We start from the raw sequence: 18,414 nt of genomic DNA, 5'->3' as shown, positions 1-18,414 counted from the left end.
TCCCCAAGCTCTTGCCCTGACTGCTGAACCTCCCAGCCCCCTGCCTTGAAGGACCTGAGCAATGTTGGGTATATTTTCTAGTATATAAGTAATTGAAAACTGCCAAACAGTGCTTGGGACCATGTAGTTTTCTGAGCACCTAGAAACAAATGGAGTGCCTATAGGGATTAACAAAGTCTTCAGTCTTGGCACTTGACACTGGCATCTGTGTCCCTTTGAATTTCCTTTCTCTGTTGGTTTATCACATGCTTTGTTACTTAAAATATAGTTTAATATTAAACTTATAACTAGCCACTTTCAAAACATTTAGCTCAGACTCTTTTCTTATTATTTTAGTTTATTTATTATTTATTTCTTCATGTTGACAGAGCCAAAACTTCAAGAGATTATCGTTTTTAGATATTTTAATTCTGAGCCACTCTAGGAGTTTTTACTTTGTTTTTTTGTTTTTGTTTGCAGACAATGTCTGTGCTGCTTCAAGGAGTATAAGCATTTGGAGATCTTTAACCAAGTAGTATGTGCGCTTATTAACTTAGTGATTGCCCAAGTTCAAGCTCTACGGGACCAGCTCTGTAAACATTGCACTATTAACATAGATTCAACATGGCAAGATCAGAATAATCAAACAAATGAGCCACTGAATGTAGAAAGAGAGTCTCATGAAGAAGAAAATGGAGAACAACAAAAATGCATAGAGAAAAAGTTAGACTCTGCAAGAACTTGTATCCTGACAGAAGAAGAATCTGCAAAGAGCACTGATGCTTTTAGCTTATGGAGCACTGATGAGAAGGAAAAACTGTTGCTGTGTGTGGCAAAAATCTTTCAGATTCAGTTTCCTTTGTATACTGCTTACAAGCATAATACTCATCCCACAATAGAGGTATATCTTATCCTACCTTGTACATATTTCGTTTTTATGTGAAACATAATGTAGTTATCACTGAAGGGTAGACACTGTGTGTGTGATTGTAGTTTACAAACAGGGTGGATGGGAATGATTTAGTTCTCCCACTGAATTCAGTGAGTCTTAATTAACATTGACACTTTTTGGGATATGAACCAGCCCCTTACATATTTTCTTAAAATAATTTATGATTAATCTAGGTAAAAGCAGTTTATAAAATGTTGCCTAAAAATGAATAATTTGATTTATCAATTAGTCTCTGCAGCAGGAAGTCAAAAGGGACCATAATTATATTTTCCTTCCAAAAATATGATGAAGTAGTTAAACTCATTTTTGTTTAAATCTGTTGTTATAAACAAAATTTACAAACTAAAACTTGCATGAGACCACATGTTTTTGCTATTCCATAATCAGCTGAATAACTGTCATAACTGCAGGTCTACAAACTTGACTACCACCTTTACAAGTTTTTCATTGTGATGTTACTTTTTTGCTGTTAAACACATATTTTTTGACAATTTATTTTTGTCAAATTCACTTTCAGAACGCTTTTACATACTTTTAATTCCCAGAAACAGAAGGAAATGCTTTTGTAGCTATATGCTTTTGTAGGTGTCAAATTAAAGTAACTTTATTCTTGAAAAGGTTTATTTTCACTTCCACCTATGAAAATCTGTTCATGACTAAATAGAACACGTGTTACACTTTATACTGAGATATGGGTATATTTGGCTGTGTTAAGAAAGCTTAAACTGAAATGCAGGAGAGCACATTAATGCATTTATGTGGGTGTTACAAAATACTGGAACATTAAAATATGATTATCCAAACCCACAAACTTCAGAAGATTGAAAAAAAAAATCTGTCACTGCCTAGAGTAGCTAAGTTTCAGTTAAAATTATTATACTATTTGGCTACGTCTACACTGGCCCCTTTTCCGGAAGGGGCATGTAAATTTCACTAGTCGTCGTAGGGAAATCCGCGGGGGATTTAAATATCCCCCGCGGCATTTAAATAAAAATGTCTGCCGCTTTTTTCCGGCTTTTAAAAAAGCCGGAAAAGAGCGTCTAGACTGGCCCCGATCCTCCGGAAAAAGCGCCCTTTTCCGGAGGCTCTTATTCCTACTTCAAAGTAGGAATGAGAGCCTCCGGAAAAGGGCGCTTTTTCCGGAGGATCGGGGCCAGTCTAGACGCTCTTTTCCGGCTTTTTTAAAAGCCGGAAAAAAGCGGCGGACATTTTTATTTAAATGCCGCGGGGGATATTTAAATCCCCCGCGGATTTCCCTACGACGACTAGTGAAATTTACATGCCCCTTCCGGAAAAGGGGCCAGTGTAGACGTAGCCTTTCTTCTTAAATTTAAGGATGCACATAAATTATATGTGATTTGGTATACATGCTAGTGTGCTTACATGAGTATATTCAGTCCTTGAATAAGTGGATCTCCCCAAACTTGGCAATAAATTTTGGTTTAGTTAAAATTATTGAACTGGGAAGCGAAATGATTTTTGTTTTGTTTGGGACATATTTGAGTATCTTCGGTATATTCTATCATGTTGTTGGAGTATAGTTAAAATGTTAAACTGTGGCCTCAAGTATCTATATTAATGAACCAGTGAATGTTTGGAGTTCAGTTAGTAAGACTTTCCTCACACATTTCAGAGTGGCCTACGTAATTCTTTTTAAACCTTATCATAAATAAATAGAACCGCAATGCAGTTGCCTACTAGTAAAGACCAGTTAGGGTAGGTGTATCTTTTTGTTTTTCATACTGCTAAAAACTAATGTTAAATAAAAGGGATTTTGCCTCTGTTCTTCATGGGGTCATTGAAAAAAAAAAAAGCTCATCCTTTTCTTCTTACCTTTCACAGGAAAATGACAGAAACAGCTCAGGAGCAACTTTTGTTCTGTGTAAACAGATTTGCTTCTCTTAAAAAAGACCACAACCTTGTTTTCTCTATGGATATACTTGTCTGATTTTCAGAAGGGACAATCACAGGATTTTTTGGTTGATTTGCTGACATAGTATGCAAGAGGGCCAGGCACTAATATAAATAGGGTGGCTGCATTGTTGCTGACCTGTACTCTCAACCTCTTGAGTTGCTGACCACTCGGATTAGTAAATGCTGTTACTCCTTGAATATATCAAAATAATGTGGTCTGGATTTCAGCGAGAAGAAAACTTATTTTGCTGTTTAGGCAAATCAGAAAAAAATGATTCCCACTTTCAGCTCATATCAAATTTCTCATACCAAATTTGTAATTTCTTCAGAGAAGGATTGATATCTCTGTGGTGTTCAAGCTCCTAGCACATTTTGATTTCTACCATAATATAATGCTGATGACTAAATTGTACAGCTGGCCTATGGGGAAATATGAAGTGTGGTCAGTCATTCAAAATGTTCTGTATCAGACATAAACTGAAATCCAAATATATCTTTTTTTTTTAATATTGGATAGGATGAGTAAAGTAATATCTTTTATTGGACAAGCTTCAGTTGTTGAGACAGACAAGATTTTGAGCTTACATAGAACCCTTACTCAGGTCTTTGTAAGTCTCATTGATGCCCCCCAAAAAATCAGTATGTGAAAATTGAATTTCTTTCCCCATGGAACATGGGCTCTGGTTGCTGTGTACAGTAATATTTTATTGAGTTTTGAGAGAATGCTTTTAATCTTTCTTATTGTTTGCTCTGGGGAAAAAAAGGAAAATTTCCGTTGCAAAATAAATAATCTTTGTAGCTGTGTAGGTGGTTTCATGAGTTCCTCAGATTTGTAAAGGTGCATCCACACCATTTACTGTGGCTAGGAAAATTTGTCATATAAAAACATCATTCAGCTCTCATACAAAACAATTACATCTGCAAACAATCATTTCTACTTATTTCACACACTTATTATGTGGTTGTCTTGATTGAATGCAACAGTTAGCAATTCACATTCCTTCTCTTTGAGTCAACCTTAATTATAAGGGTACCCTGAAAAGATAATCTAGTGGGAGCAGTCAGAAGAGCAGTCTAGAAATCTTTTGATGCTCTTACCAGGTACAGTAAAACTCTGATGGTCTCGCATCTGATGGTCCGGCACTCCTGATGGTCCGGCAACATCAGGAACCCGGAAGTGCTCTGGGCAGCCGGACTATTGGAGCTGCTCTGCCCCCAGCTTCCCTGATTCAGCCGCTGCTAAAACTGACCAGCGGCTGAATCGGGGAAGCCGGGGACAGAGCAGCTGGAGTGCCGCCGGGTACGTCCCGTAGCGCTGCCCCTCGGGGCTGTGGGACCAACCCGGCAGCACCCCAGCTGTCCCCGATTCAGCCACTGCTGAAACTGACCAGCGGCTGACTCCAGGAAGCCCGAGGCAGAGTTGCTCCGCCCCGGCTTCCTGGAATCAGCCCCTGATCAGTTTCAGCAGCAGCTGACTTGGGGACACCTGGGACAGAGCAGCTGGGGTGCTGCCGAGTTGGTCCCCGCAGTGCCAAGGTACGGCGCTACTGGACCAACCTGGCAGCGCCCCAGCTGCTCTGCCTCAGGCGTCCTGATTCAGCTGCTGTTGAAACTGACCAGCAGCTGACTCCAGGAAGCTGGAGGCAGAGCAGCTCTGCCTCGGGCTTCCTGGAGTCAGCCGCTGATCAGTATGAGCAGCAGCTGACTTGGGGACACCTGGGGCAGAGAGGCTGGGGTGCTGCCGGGTTGGTCCAGTAGCGCCGAGGTGTGGTGCTGCGGGACCAACCCGGCAGCACCCCTGCTGCTCTGCCCCAGGCGTCCCCAAGAGCAGCTGGGGTGCTGCCGGGTTGGTCCAGTAGCGCCAAGGGTCGGCGCTACCGGACCAACCCGGCAGCACTCCAGCTGCTCTGCTGCAGGCGTCCCGATTCAGCTGCTGCTGAAACTGACCAACAGCGGCTGAATCAGGGACGCCTGGGGCAGAGCCGGACTATTGGAAGGGGGGGCTATGAGGGGTCTGGGGTGGCATCCCCCCCACCCTAACCCAGACCCCTCATAGCCCTCCCTTCCGATTGTCCGGCATATCTGATAATCCGGTACCCCCTGGGTCCTAAAGGTGCCGGATTATTGGAAGTTTACTGTACTTGGTGGAACCTTTGTAGATTTACTCACATTGGGAGAAAAGAGAAATCTAGTTGGGAGAATTCCATTCTGTTTCGTGTATAAGCCTAACAGGGACTCTGTTGTTCTACCCTAAATTTCATGGGTTATGGAACATATCTATCCCTTGAATTTGTTTTTTTATTAGCAGCAGCATATGTGTTATAGCAAACAGAGAAGTAAAACTGGAAGAGGTAAATGAGAGTTATCTGATCTGGAGAGAAAAATCATCCTGAAGGAAAATTTCATTTGGGAACCAGAAAAGCTATAGATGACAATGGATGCTCAGCAAGAATACTGGGAGCCCACATAGAAATATTTACAGCACTGTGGACAAGGTTTTCCATGACAAAGAACTGGCATATACATTTGTTCGATTTGAGGGCAATGAGACTAGCATTCTCAAACCTGTGGACAAGACAAGTATACCTTATTTCAGACAAGTTTGTGGTCATGGGACCACAAAAACAGAATAGTAATATAAGAGTCTATTCTGCTAAATAGAGAGAGAGAAAAAATTAAAAATAGATAAAAAAATCTCTTTTCTACCAAAGGTCTGTGTTGTTTGGAACACAAGAATTCCACAATTTGACTTGGTCAGTTGGAAGAAAAATCACTTGAGAGTATAGATCTTAAGGAAAAAAATTATGTGGGAACAAACCTGTTTACCATAATACAAATATAGTATCCGTTAACATTCTTGATATCCTAAGATAGATTTTACCTCATGACCTATTTTATCATATAGACGTTCAGTCTAGCATGTTCTGTTCATGGGATTGACAACTTTGACAGCGAAAACGCTCCAAAAAAATCACAAACTCAAACAAGGGTGATTTAGAGATTCCTGAATTTTGAGATGTGTGAGGTTGGCAGGCTTGGTGTGGATGTCTGAAATATTTGTTAATTTTATTTGTCCTGCATCCATTACCACCTGTTGTGACTCTTTTTAAATTCAGACTTAAATTTGCAAAGGGTCTGTGAGCTCAAATAGGTATTTCAGAATGTATAGAAAGTCCTTTTTCTGGAAGTGATGACTTTTCTATAAGCCGTATAGAGGAAGATGCAAAAACATGGAGTGAGCTCCTGTTTTCCTTACCTTTTAAAATCCCTCCAGGCAGGACTGGACAATTAACTTTAAAGGACTTAGCAAATCAGTCTTCAGTGGCTCAGTAGAGGGTAAAACAGTGTGAAAATGCGGCTGTTCATTTTTGTGCTCCCCTTAACGTTTTGATGGCAGTTCCCATATAGGTTTTCTATGTAAATAAGATGAATTTGTTATACTTTTCTTCCCACGGTTGCATCCATATCACACAACATTTAAGGTGTTTAACCTCTGAGGGTTTGTGGGGTGTGTTTGTTTTCCTGCTTTTGGTTCTCATAGGGAACTCTCTTCTGTTACTTGGCTCAAAAGGTGACCTTCTGGAAATCTCACTGCCCTGAGCATTCTGTATAGAACTCCAGACCTGTAAGGTTTTCCGGTTCATCCTAGCCAAGTTAGTCAAATCCTTTTTGTCTCTTGAAGGTTGCAGAGATCTCTAGTCCCATTGTTGTCAGTGTTTAGTCCAATATGGCTACTTCATAGGAAGAGAAGTCTTGAGACAAAAAATACTTGACATTCCAGATAACACCTTTCCTGAACTCCGCTTAACACGTATACTTCCACTGTCTTTCAGCTGCCATGTGCTAAGAACCATACTGTTAAAGGTGAACAGTTTCTGCTTCCCTCAACAAGTGATGATTTCCTTGTACTTAATCTGTTTCTGCTTGTGATATGGACACAGCACAGAAACACCCATTTTTCTTACCTATTAGGCAAAAAAATGTGTTGCTTACTCACTATACAAGCTATTTTAATTCTTAAAAATAATTGACAAAACACTATTAATTTAGTCATGATTTGGAGTTCAATGTGAAGGGGAAATATATATGTAGATTCCTACATTGTAAACTTAGTGAATATTTTAAAGTTTTATTCTATCACAAGTAAAATCTACCAGTAATGTAATTTTAAATGATCCTCTCTGTAACTGATCAATTTGAAATTAACTCAAAAAAACTTCAGTTAAATTAAATGTTTAAAAAGCTCCTCCCCCTGTATTTAAAGGGAAATTATCAACATGAAAACCTAATGATTTTAGTAAACAGTTGAAATTAGTTTGATAGTATCCCAGCAAATTTTGTGAATTACAGTCAGATTTTATAGTTTTAAAAAATGTTTTCTCTCTTGCTATGTGAAAAATAAACACAAACAATGGGGGAAATTGATTTAATAGGGGGAAACAGTAAAATAGAATGTTTACAAAATGCTGTCCAATGCACACTGTAAACATATTAAAATAAGTTATTTTTATTAAACTCTTTAGTTATAGTAATCTTAGTTGCACCAATAATGGATTTTAAAAGTTAATAGAAGTATGATTTGTAAAATTTGACTGTCCACCAGATACTGGTTTTACAAGCTGTCAATTAGGTATTTGTATAAGAATGTTACAGTGGGCTTGAAAAAATGTAATAAACTGAATTAGAATGACTGCCTTTATATTTTAGCTCTTAAATATTCATTAGATTTATGATTGTACAGTATATTCTCTGTTCATTTGCTATCTCAGTTCAGATGTTTGGGTACATTACCTGCTTGCTGGTAATGAAACGTTTGAGTTGGTATAGAAGAATTCCAAAACGAAAACTGTTGGGGAAGAAATTTTCCCTTATGGATGGAGCATTGTCCTCAGCTTATAAGTACATATTTGTAAATACAATTTTAAAACAATTATTTAATTGGAAAATGCAAAAGTCAGTTTGGCAGTTTAAAAATTAAATCTTAAGCTGCTTAAGTTTTATAAAATTAGGCTTCTGGAGTGTGCATCATGAGTGTTTTGGGTTTTGTTTCCTTCGTACAATTTGTTTCTGTTCCTACTGTTAGCTAATTATATTTATCTCTCTTTTCTTTTAAACCAGGATATTTCTGCCCAAGAAAGCAATATATTAGGGGCATTCTGTGATATGAATGTAAGTCATATATATTTCATTGATTCATAGACGTTAAGGCTAGAAGGGACCAAAATTATCATGATCATGTGGTATGATTTCCTGCACGTCACAAGTCACAAAAACATTCCTCCCCATGCTTCTAATAGGTCGGTAATTCCTAGCTGAGTTGCTGAAATCATCAAATCTTGATTTAAAAATTACAAAGAATCCACCATTTACTATAGTTTAAAAGCAAGTGACCAGTGCCCAATCTGTGAAGAAAGGTGAAAGCCCTCCATAGTTTCTTGGGGAAAAAATTCTTCCCATTTGAAAGTACGGTTATCAGTTAAACCTTGAGCATGTGGATGTCACCCACCAGTCAGGCATTTGAGAGCAAATTCTCTGTAGGAACTCAGAGCCCTGCCTATCTAGTGCACCATGTCAGCTGCTGGAGATATTTGCTAATAGCAGTCTCATCATGCCATCCCCACCATAAATTTATGAAGCTCGGTCTTGAACCAAGTTAGATTTTTTTTTTCCTGTGCACTTCCATTGGAAAGCTGAACCAGAACTTCACTACTCTAATGGTTAGACACCTTCATCTAATTTCAGGCCTAAATTTATTGATGTCTAATTCAGACCTATTCTTGTGCCAACATTGTCCCTTAAACTAAACTACTCTCCCTCCCTGGTGTTCATTCCTCTGATGTATTCATACAGAACACTGAAATACAATTAACATGTTTTCTGAGAGTATAAAATAGTCATGTTTAGTATTGTATACGTCTATATGATCCAACATTGCTTACCTGAACTCTTACCTTATATGTATGTATTTGATTTTTTTGTTTTGTTTTCAGTAGTCACTTGTTTTTCTTTTTAAATAAAATGTTTATATTCTTCTTCATTTTCTGCAGGATGTAGAAGTACCGTTGCACTTGCTTCGTTATGTTTGTCTATTTTGTGGAAAAAATGGCCTTTCCCTCATGAAGGATTGTTTTGAATATGGAAACCCTGATACATTGCCATTTCTTATAGCACATGCATTTATCACAGTGGTATCTAATGTAAGTATTCACCTGAGTTGGTTACACTTTTAAATCAAAATGTAACAAATATAAAGTGGGAGCAGAGTGACTGACTGTAAGTCTGGGAAAATTTAAAGAAGAGGAACCTGGAGAAGGAAAAAGCCACAATTTTCTCCTCACGGAGAGAAAGATATCTAGAGATTGCTCTATCCAGTCATTACTCTGAGATCTGTTGGAGGTATAGGGGCACCTGTAAGATTTCCTTTCTCTTTCCAAACATTCTGGTTGCAGTAAAATTAGTCTAGGAAAGTATCCCTTGATCACAGCTGGCAACTGTGAGCATTGGAATACTGTGGAACTGGAAGACTTTGGTAGTGGGAGTTAAAGCATGTATGTGGAGGTGGTCATTTGTGGTCTAGGAATCATGAAGATGTGATGGGAGGGGATGTCTTGCTCAGGAACGTTCTTGTAAAGGGAGACAGAATTTTGTTCATTAAGTTTAACTGTAAATACTTAATATAACTAATATGAAATGCCATGTAATTATATTCTGATATGACTGCTGTATTTAGTCCTTTGGATCTGATCTTGGTTGTTTCCTTCTTCCATATGCCTGTGTTACTATCAGGTGCCATAAGGTAACTAGAAAGTTGTTCTAAATAGGCAGCTGAGGTTTAGCTTTATAGCAGGGGTTCCCAAACTTTTTGACACGGGGACCAGTAAATCCATTCACGAACATTTGGAGGACCAGTAATGTTCATTTGCATATTCATTAATCAAATGATGAATATTCAAATAAGTTGTTTCTGGTCCTCCCAAAACCCCCAGTGCCAGCTTTAGCAAAGCTTTTGATATGGTCACCTACAATATTCTTGCCAGCAAGTTAAGGAATATGGATTGTTTAAATGGACTGTAAGACAGACAGAAAGCTGGTTAGACCAGGGTTTCCCAAACTTTTTACTTTAGTTGGAACCCTTTTTTTTCAATACTGCTTTTTGCAGCCCAAAAACATAAACACGTACAAAACAAACTGAGAAAATACCAGACATATAACATGTCTGGTATTTTCTCATTAGGTAAGTTGTATTATTACTAGATGTATCAGTTTGTAGTTTCAAACTGCCTGGCTGGTAAATGTGCTCAGGCTGCATGAGTGTGTCTACCAGCCAGACAGTTCACAACTACTTAAATATGTATGTGTGTGTGGGGGGACACAATAGAATCCCTGGGCCGGACTAACTCATGCTTTGTGCTTTGTGGGGGGGAGGGGGAACAGTGTCCCAAGATCTACATATGGCCGGGTCAGTCCCAGTCCCCGCAGGCTGATTCATTCCTGGCCTCCTGGCATTTGTCTCTCTCTCCTGCACCCTGTCCCTTGGCGCCTTCCCCTCCCAAGCCCCTTCTCCTTCCACTCCTCCCCCTTCACGCAAGCCTGCCGCCACTGCCGCCTCCTCCTCCTCCTCGCCTCTGCCCAAGCCTGTTTCCTACCTTCTGCCTTCCACATTGCGGGGCTGGAGGCCGCCGGAGCCAGCGTGGCCTCGCCACGTGCCTCCGAAGACTTTTAAAATCTCGGGCCGTGACGTCACATCACTCCCGGGCATCCTCCCTGCCCACGTGCAGTGCCGCACATGGGCAGCAGCAGGCAGTGAGGAGGAGCCATGCACAGCGGGGACGCTCAGGGGGCGGAGTGGCAGGACGCGCGGGGGGGCCTGTTCGGGGGCCCAGGCCCGCTCCAGGCAGAGCCGGGGGAGACACCTAGCTCCACGTATCGGTAGAGCAGGGCCTGCCGGCAGCCACCAGCCATGCTGAGGCCCGGTGTTTTTTTCCGCGGGCTGAGGCCCATAGTTTGGGAAACACTGCTTTATAGTAACTATGATTGGAAGAAAGATAGCACTGATGAGTCCACACCACCTGTCCTGTAGGCAGGCATTCTTAGGTAATCCAAATATTAAGCAAGACTACTTAACTTTGGAAGCCCTGGGGGCCACACTGATACTCGCAATACGTGCCGAGGGCCGCAACTTAAGTGTGGCGGCATGTACATGCAAATATATAGGCAAATAACTTATTTCACACTGTCGACATGAATACAAAGATTAAGGCAAGACTACACAATACACAGGCCCCATGTAAGTCAGTTCTGCTGATATTAATAAAATGCATATTTACCTGACTTCTACCCATATGACAGCACTTTTAATGACCAATGACAGTCAAGGAATTTTAAAATGCATCTCGACAGAAGAACATTATATTGTCTACTCCAGTGGTCCCCAACCTTTCGAGGTTGTCGGGCGCCAGGGGGCGTGGCCGTTTGCCCGTCGGGCGCCAGGGGGCGGGGACACTTGCGCCCCGGGGGCGGCCCCCCCCATAGCCGCATGCCTGGGGGCAGCCCCCCCCATAGCTGCATGCCCGGGGCCGGCACTCCCTCAGCCCAGCGCCGCGCGCCCAGGGCCGGCGCTCCCCCCGCCATGCGCTGCGCACCCGGGGCCGGCGCTCCCCCCACCCAGCGCCCGGTGCCAGGCCAGCCCCGAGCACCTGGCGGGCGCATGGACACTTGCGCCCCGGGGGTGGCCCCCCTCATAGCCGCATGCCTGGGGGCGGCCCCCCCCCCCATAGCTGCATGCCCGGGGCCGGCGCTCCCCCCGCCCGCCCAGCGCCGCGCGCCCCGGGGCCAGCGCTCCCCCCGCCCGCCCTGCGCCGCGCGCCCCGGGGCCGGCGCTCCCCCCGCCCGCCCTGCGCCGCGCGCCCCCCCCGCCCTCCCTGCGCCGCGCGCCCGGGGCCGGCGCTCCCCCCGCCCGCCCTGCGCCGCGCGCCCCGGGCCCGGCGCTCCCCCCGCCCGCCCTGCGCCGCGCGCCCCCCCGCCCTCCCTGCGCCGCGCGCCCGGGGCCGGCGCTCCCTCCGCCCAGTGCCCGGTGCCAGGCCAGCCCCAAGCACCTGGCGGGCGCATGGAAATGCCCCCACGGGCGCCATGGCGCCCGCGGGCACCGTGTTGGGGACCACGGGTCTACTCTTTTGTTTTGCTCCTACCTGTGGGCCACCTGATGAGCCCTGTGTAAACCCAAACTGCACCGTTGGCCGCAAACTGACGGGCTGCGGGCCGCATGTGGCCCGCGTGTTGAGTAGCCCTGCGTTGGAGGGTGTTGCTACAGTATGCAGAGTTACCTCAATCTTGAGCTGTTGGGATAACCTTTATGAAGTAATTCTAGCTGACATGATTCAGAGCACCATTTCTCAAATGCAGGCACTATGGCTGCATGTGGGCATCAGGGATTTTCTTGTGGGCCCGGTCACCTGTGCTCTGATCGGTGGGGAGTATCAGCAGCCCCCTCTTGCTCCCTGAGGCTCCTGGATGCACCAGCTTGGTATTGCTTGCTAGTGTCAACAGTAGGGATTGTGTCTGGCAAGCTTGGGGACAAGTCTGTTGTGAAAAGTAACACTTGTGTATTTAATGTAGTTTTTCAGAACAGACGTGCCTAGCTAATAATAAATACGTTATGATGATAAAGATCTGTATACGTGCATATTTATTTGGCTTACTGAAAGCTAAGTAAGTATTTCAGGAAAAAGTTTGAGAGCAAGACTTGGTGATCATTCTCTGCAGCCACCAAAAATTTGTCCTGAGAACCCCTGATTTAGAGTAACTCTAAGGCTATCAGCAATACAGCTCCAGAGTAAAGTCAGTGTTCCCTCTCATTTTTCCATCTGTGTGCAGAATAAATTTTATGTGCATTAAGGCGTGTGTACATGTTAACCACCAATTGAAACATATGCTGCTGGCTGTGGGCACCCTGCTAATCAGTTGGGTGTCATCTGAATCTTTCCTGGATGGCCGCTCAAGTGCTTAGCTTACAGGGAGCACTGCTGTGGTGCAGATCAGTCCGTGGCAGCTTCCAGGATGGGGAAATATAAAAATGCCTTTAAAGTGTTGGCCTTTTCTTTCCCTTCCCTTCCCTATTACAGGTTAGACCTCCCTGGTCTAGCACACTCGGAACCTGAACGAGGAAATTTGTTGAACTGGAGGATGGTCAAGTCCAGCCCCTCTGCAGCTGGCCTCCAGACTCTTCCTGGGGGATGGCACGCTCCTTCTTGCCGGCCCCGACCACTCGGCCACCATATGTTACATTTTAACAGCCAGCTCCATTAACAGACCTCCATAGGTCAGGGCTCCTGTTGTCAGTCCTGGATACTGCAATTTTCTATATTTTATCCACAACTCAGATACAATTATTTGACAGTCATTCCACAGTTCAAGTAGGGCCTTATTGATGTTTCTCTTTATAATTACTATGGACAGTAATGCTGTTCCCTTTATATTATAAGAGGTTTGATTAATTCTAAATATGACATTGTTTTTGGGGTGATAAATTTGCTGAATGGATTTTCTTTCACTTCACAATGGTAAATAATGTTTAAATGTTGATTTCAGTTATTTCTCCTTGCTTTTCACTTTCACATGTTTGATTGCTCATGAAATGAAATTCTGAACGTAGAAGTGCACATTTAACATAAAAGTTCTGTAATAATTTTTGTGAGAAAATCACATATCCCTCTCGTACAAACCCAACTACTGTGTGACTGTGTCATCCACTTCAGTTTATGGACTTCACAACTAAGTTAATACGAGATTTATGAGTAGCCCTGTGAATGATAGTCCAGTAAACAGATCTGCAGGGTATCTTTGCAGTGTCAGCTGTTACATAATAATTGCTGTGTTAACTTAAAACTGTAGTGTAAAGTTAGCTAAATGCATTTTCACCATAATAGCAATTCTTGAGAATGGCAGTTAACCTGCTCTGATCGTTAAGATTCTTAGATCCACTGACTTAGCTTTAATTTGGAGCTCTTGGGAAGGATAGATTGTTTTATTTTTTTCTAACTAGTGTAGTTACTATGTTATGGGCTAGAAATTTGTTTTTCTGTAACGATTAGATTGTGGAGAGACTGGTATTCCTCCCAGAATCGAGTATGCAATAAGTGTTTCATAATAAAAATTTTGGTTACTACCATCCATCTACTAATTCCCTTTAAAATACAATATTCTGCTTCCACATTTTACAGCTAATTCAGAATGATTATTTGTGTTTCTCTGAAAATTTCAAGGAAAATCCACAAATAGGGTTTTTTGAGTGAAGACAAAGAAGTCTCCCTTTTGAAATTTTAGGAAAGCATCTGGTTCATATCCTCTGTATGGAAAACACACACCAAATGTAACTAAGGATTCACAAAGGACATGTCATCCATCATAACCTTGTAAACAGTTTAGTTTTCAAGGATGTAAAATCCAGTCTACTCATAAAAGAATTTGTCAAAAACGAATCATGTAAGAACAGCCATATTGGGTTAGACCAATAATCTATGTAGCCCAGTATCCTGTCCTTTGAGAGTGACCAGTGCCTGATGTTTCAGAAGGAATAAACAGAACAGAGCAACTTAGAATGATCCTTTCTCTGTCACTCAGTCGTAGCTTCTGGCAGTTGGATGTTTAGGGACACCCAAAACATGGTGTTAATAGCCATTAATGGATCTATAGTCCATAAACTTATAAAACCTTTTTGGAGCCAAATTATACTTTGGCCATCACAAAATCCCATGGCAACGAGTTCCACAGATTGTGTTGTATGAAGAAGTACTTCTTTGTGTTTATTTTATAGGTGCTGCTTATTATTTTCATTGAGTGACTCCTAGTTTTTGTGTTATGTAAAGAGGTAAATGTGTCACAATTGATATGGGGCACAAGCACAGCTATGGTGTCAGCTAGTGCATGACACTCATAATCCCTTTGGGGATGCGTTATTAAAAACATTTTTCACAAAAAAAGTTAAGTTGTGTAGGGAGACACGCACTAAACACTCTTGTGCCAAATGAATTATGCTGTACATATGCAGGCAGACTACCCAAGAGAGTTGCTAGCCAGCTAGTTTTTGCAGGTCATGAGTGGCTCAAGGGGACATGGGGAAGCTATTGAACCTGAACTACAGGCAGTCCCCGGGTTACGTACAAGATAGGGACTGTAGGTTTGTTCTTAAGTTGAATTTGTATGTAAGTCGGAACTGGTACATAATATAGGGGAAACTCTAGCCAAACATTTCTCCAGAGCTCAGTTTTATTCTCCCACGCCTCACTTCCCTCAGTCCTTTATTCTCAAGCTGAGGTGTCTGCTGAAAAAAGCTGCTCCGCGTCTCCCTGGTCTGCTGCGGGGGGGGCGCTAGCTTCGTGCCTCCCTGGTCTGCTGGGGGGAAGCAGCTAGTGCGGGGTTGCCTCACCCCGTTTGTAAGTAGGGATCCAATGTAAGTCGGATCCATGTAACCCGGGGACTGCCTGTATACACAGGAATTGTAAGTTTGAAACCCATCTTTGTAGAAATCTGGGAGTGATCTGAAGGCATGTTGCTAAACACTGCTGCTGACTGGTGGAGATTTTATTTTGGAGAAGTGTAATCTGAAAAAAAAAAAAAGGCCTCCAAGATTTTACACATGAATGTAAACATGTGAAAATGTGTGCAGCAAGGGAGTACACTGCTGGAATTTTTGGTAATCTGTTGTTTTATCCTGTGTGCATAGATGTCCCAAGTAGGACATTTGCTTTATAAATCCTCTTTAATCTTTTCATCTGCAATACTGCACTTTATGGGCCTGTGCACAATGTTTCATCATTGCGTTGTCAAAGGCTATAGTAGGAAGCTACTGCCAGATCCAAGGGATGTGGTCCAGCATAGTGAAAGAGAAAGAGGCCAGTGAGTTGAAATACATTTCATGTTACTGTGTTGCAGTACCTCAGGGAGAAATGCTGTAAAGCTAGACCTCCTGTTTACCTCATTTTTTTTCTTACTGAAAAATGCACTGGAATTGCAAGGGTTTCCAGGAATTGATCTTGTGGGAAAGAGAGCACAGATGTGTAGATCAGTTTGGTGTGCCTGGAGTTGTGCCAGTACCGGAAATGATATGGCTTTGCCTATCTCTACCAATACAGACCTGTACACATTCATGGATGTGGCTAAGATGTTGGGGGTAGAGGAGTTGAGGATCATGAGCAGGGTTGTGTCCTTCTAACTTCACCTGAACAGCCTCTCAAAGGGTGGACTAATGACTCGGTATAGTTTGATAGTATGAATGTAATTCCTTTGCTGTGGGGCATCTTAGTACGTTTCTCACACATTTTGTGTGTGTCTCCTGGGCATCCCAGTCGTTGGCAGAAATAGTTGCCTTGGTTTTTCCCAGAATGCACTGTTAACAAACAAGGTTAGCAGGATAGTAAATATGGATGTGCAAACATGATAGCAGAAAAGCAGCTCTGAATCATGTTACATTTAACTGGTTAAGATGGTCATATATTTTAACTGATTACAAAATCACAGTTGTAGTTGTAATATGGATTAGCTCAAAGTATCAAATCTTCCACCAAAATCAAATAAATGAGTATAATCAACAGTGGCATAAGGGGTGGAATTTTCATATAGCTCCCTTGGAAGAGAAAAATACATTACAAATGGAGGTCAGAATAAGAGCTGAAGAATGCATTAGGTTGAAGAAACAGGAGGGAATAGAAAGTTCACAAATGAAGGGCATTAAGGCAGAGCAGCATAATGTTTTATATAGATTTTTAGCTTATTTTTCTTATTAGCAGAAAAAAATATGACTCCAGATCTGGGTTAATTTATTAGCTGTGGTAACTTGTTCCAGAATATAATTTTGAAAACTGGAAAAAATCTCATTGGAACCTATAAAAGTTTACAAAAAGCCAACATTTTTCTTTGAGTGCTTGTTCATGTGAGTTCCAACTATGGGAACACCTGTGTGCATGGAAGCTGGAAGTTTTTTTTTCATTTAGCAGCATCTGTCATGTTGGCCTGGATGCCCCCTAGTGCTGTTATGGTGTCTAATATATAGCCTTGCTGACCCACCCTCTACCCAGTTCCTTCTTACCACTTGGTGATGGCAGCTGGGACCTCTTGCTCTTACTTGGCAAGTGTCCTGTTTGTTTGTTAGTTAAGTTCACTAGTTTGTCATATTACATAGTGTTGGGGGGTACCCCCTCTTTTTCTTCTTTCCCCCCACTAGCACATACTTTGGTACCCAGGGTTCAAAGCTTGCCAAGCCCGCGGCAAGCTTATGCTGAAGAGTGATTCCCACACGGAGTGCCTAAAGTGTCTCACTGAGGGTAACCAAAAAGAGAAGCACCACATCTGCAAAAGTTTTCATCTGTGGATACTTAAAGATCATGAGCAGAGTTTCAGGATCTTACTCATGGAGGCAGCTCTCTGCCCCCAATCCACTCTAGGGTCAGAAGTTTCAGAGGGGTAGCCATGTTAGTCTATACCTGAAAAACCTTAAAAACAGCAAATAGGCCTAGAGCATCTTGAGACTAACAACAAATGTAAATGGTATAATGAGATTTCGAGGGTTGTGCCCACGAAAGCTCATGATACCATCTACCTTTTTTGTTAGTCTCTAGGGTGCTACAGGACTATTCGCTGTTTGTTTTTTCAACCTAGGGTCAGTTGGTCTTATGCAAAGCACCTGTTCTTCGGCACTTTCTCCAGTTAGGCGTGTTTGTCACATGCCTCAACAGCAAGTATCAGCAGTTCTGTTCCTTGCAAATCCACAGTTAGGGCTCCTGCAACAACATGTTCCTCCTCCTGTGGGGAGGTCATCTCCTTTCTGCCTATTTCTCTTGTTCACAGGATACTTGTCAAAGATGAAAAGGAAGCGAGCTCAGGTTATATTGATAGTGCCAGCCTCGCCCCATTGGCACTGGTGTACATCCTTTCTAGGCATGTTAGTGGAGATCCCAATCACCTTACCACTCTTCCTGGACCTTCTGATGCAAGACCGCAGTCATCACTGACACCTGAACCTCAAGTTGTTGCACCTCATGACATGGAAGCTCCATGACTGAACACTATGGAGTTTTCCTGCTCTGACTAGGTTTGTCAAGTCTTCCTTTGCAGCAGGAAACCTTCTACGATATCCACCTACCTCATCAAGTGGAAGAGATTTTCAGTCTGGTCAGTTCAGTACTATTCATCCCGATGCTAGCCTTAGTACTGCTTATTCTGAACCACCTTGTCCACCTGAAGCACCAAGGGCTTTCAGTTTTGTCAGTAAGAGTTCATGTAGCTGCCATATCAGCCTTTTATCTGAGTGGCTTGGGGACAAGTGGTGTGTGCTAACTCCATGGTCATTTGGTTCTTGAAAGGACTAGAGAGACTATATCTGCATGTCTGAAAGCCTGTCTTGGCATGGGAGCTCAAATTAGAACTTTCTGGATTGATGGGACCACCATTTGAACCTTTACCAACAAATCATGATTTACCTCTATAGGTGGCTTTCATAGTGGTCATAACCTCGGCTAGGAGGGTTTTGGAGGTCAGGGCCTGACATTAGAGTCCCTCCCCCATGTCATGTTGTA

The 18,414-nt window shown here is 42.6% G+C and overlaps 1 protein-coding gene across 5 annotated transcripts in view; it reads left to right on the top strand.

Moving 5' to 3' along the window:
- Positions 1–18,414, top strand: part of USP34 (ubiquitin specific peptidase 34) — a 242,948-nt gene that overhangs the window by 23,806 nt on the left and 200,728 nt on the right. For all 5 annotated transcript variants that reach the window (XR_012903003.1, XM_075925543.1, XM_075925542.1 and 2 more), the window contains exons 3-5: positions 460–880; positions 7,964–8,014; positions 8,893–9,042. Coding sequence is in view for 4 of the 5 variants with exons in the window: in XM_075925543.1 (XP_075781658.1) it covers positions 460–880; positions 7,964–8,014; positions 8,893–9,042 (622 nt within the window). In the remaining variant the exon portion in view is untranslated. The remainder of the gene's footprint in view (positions 1–459; positions 881–7,963; positions 8,015–8,892; positions 9,043–18,414) is intronic.

This window comes from Pelodiscus sinensis, chromosome 3 (assembly GCF_049634645.1).
Source record: "Pelodiscus sinensis isolate JC-2024 chromosome 3, ASM4963464v1, whole genome shotgun sequence".
NCBI lineage: Eukaryota > Metazoa > Chordata > Testudines > Trionychidae > Pelodiscus > Pelodiscus sinensis.
This window is presented reverse-complemented; position numbering and strand designations above follow the sequence as displayed.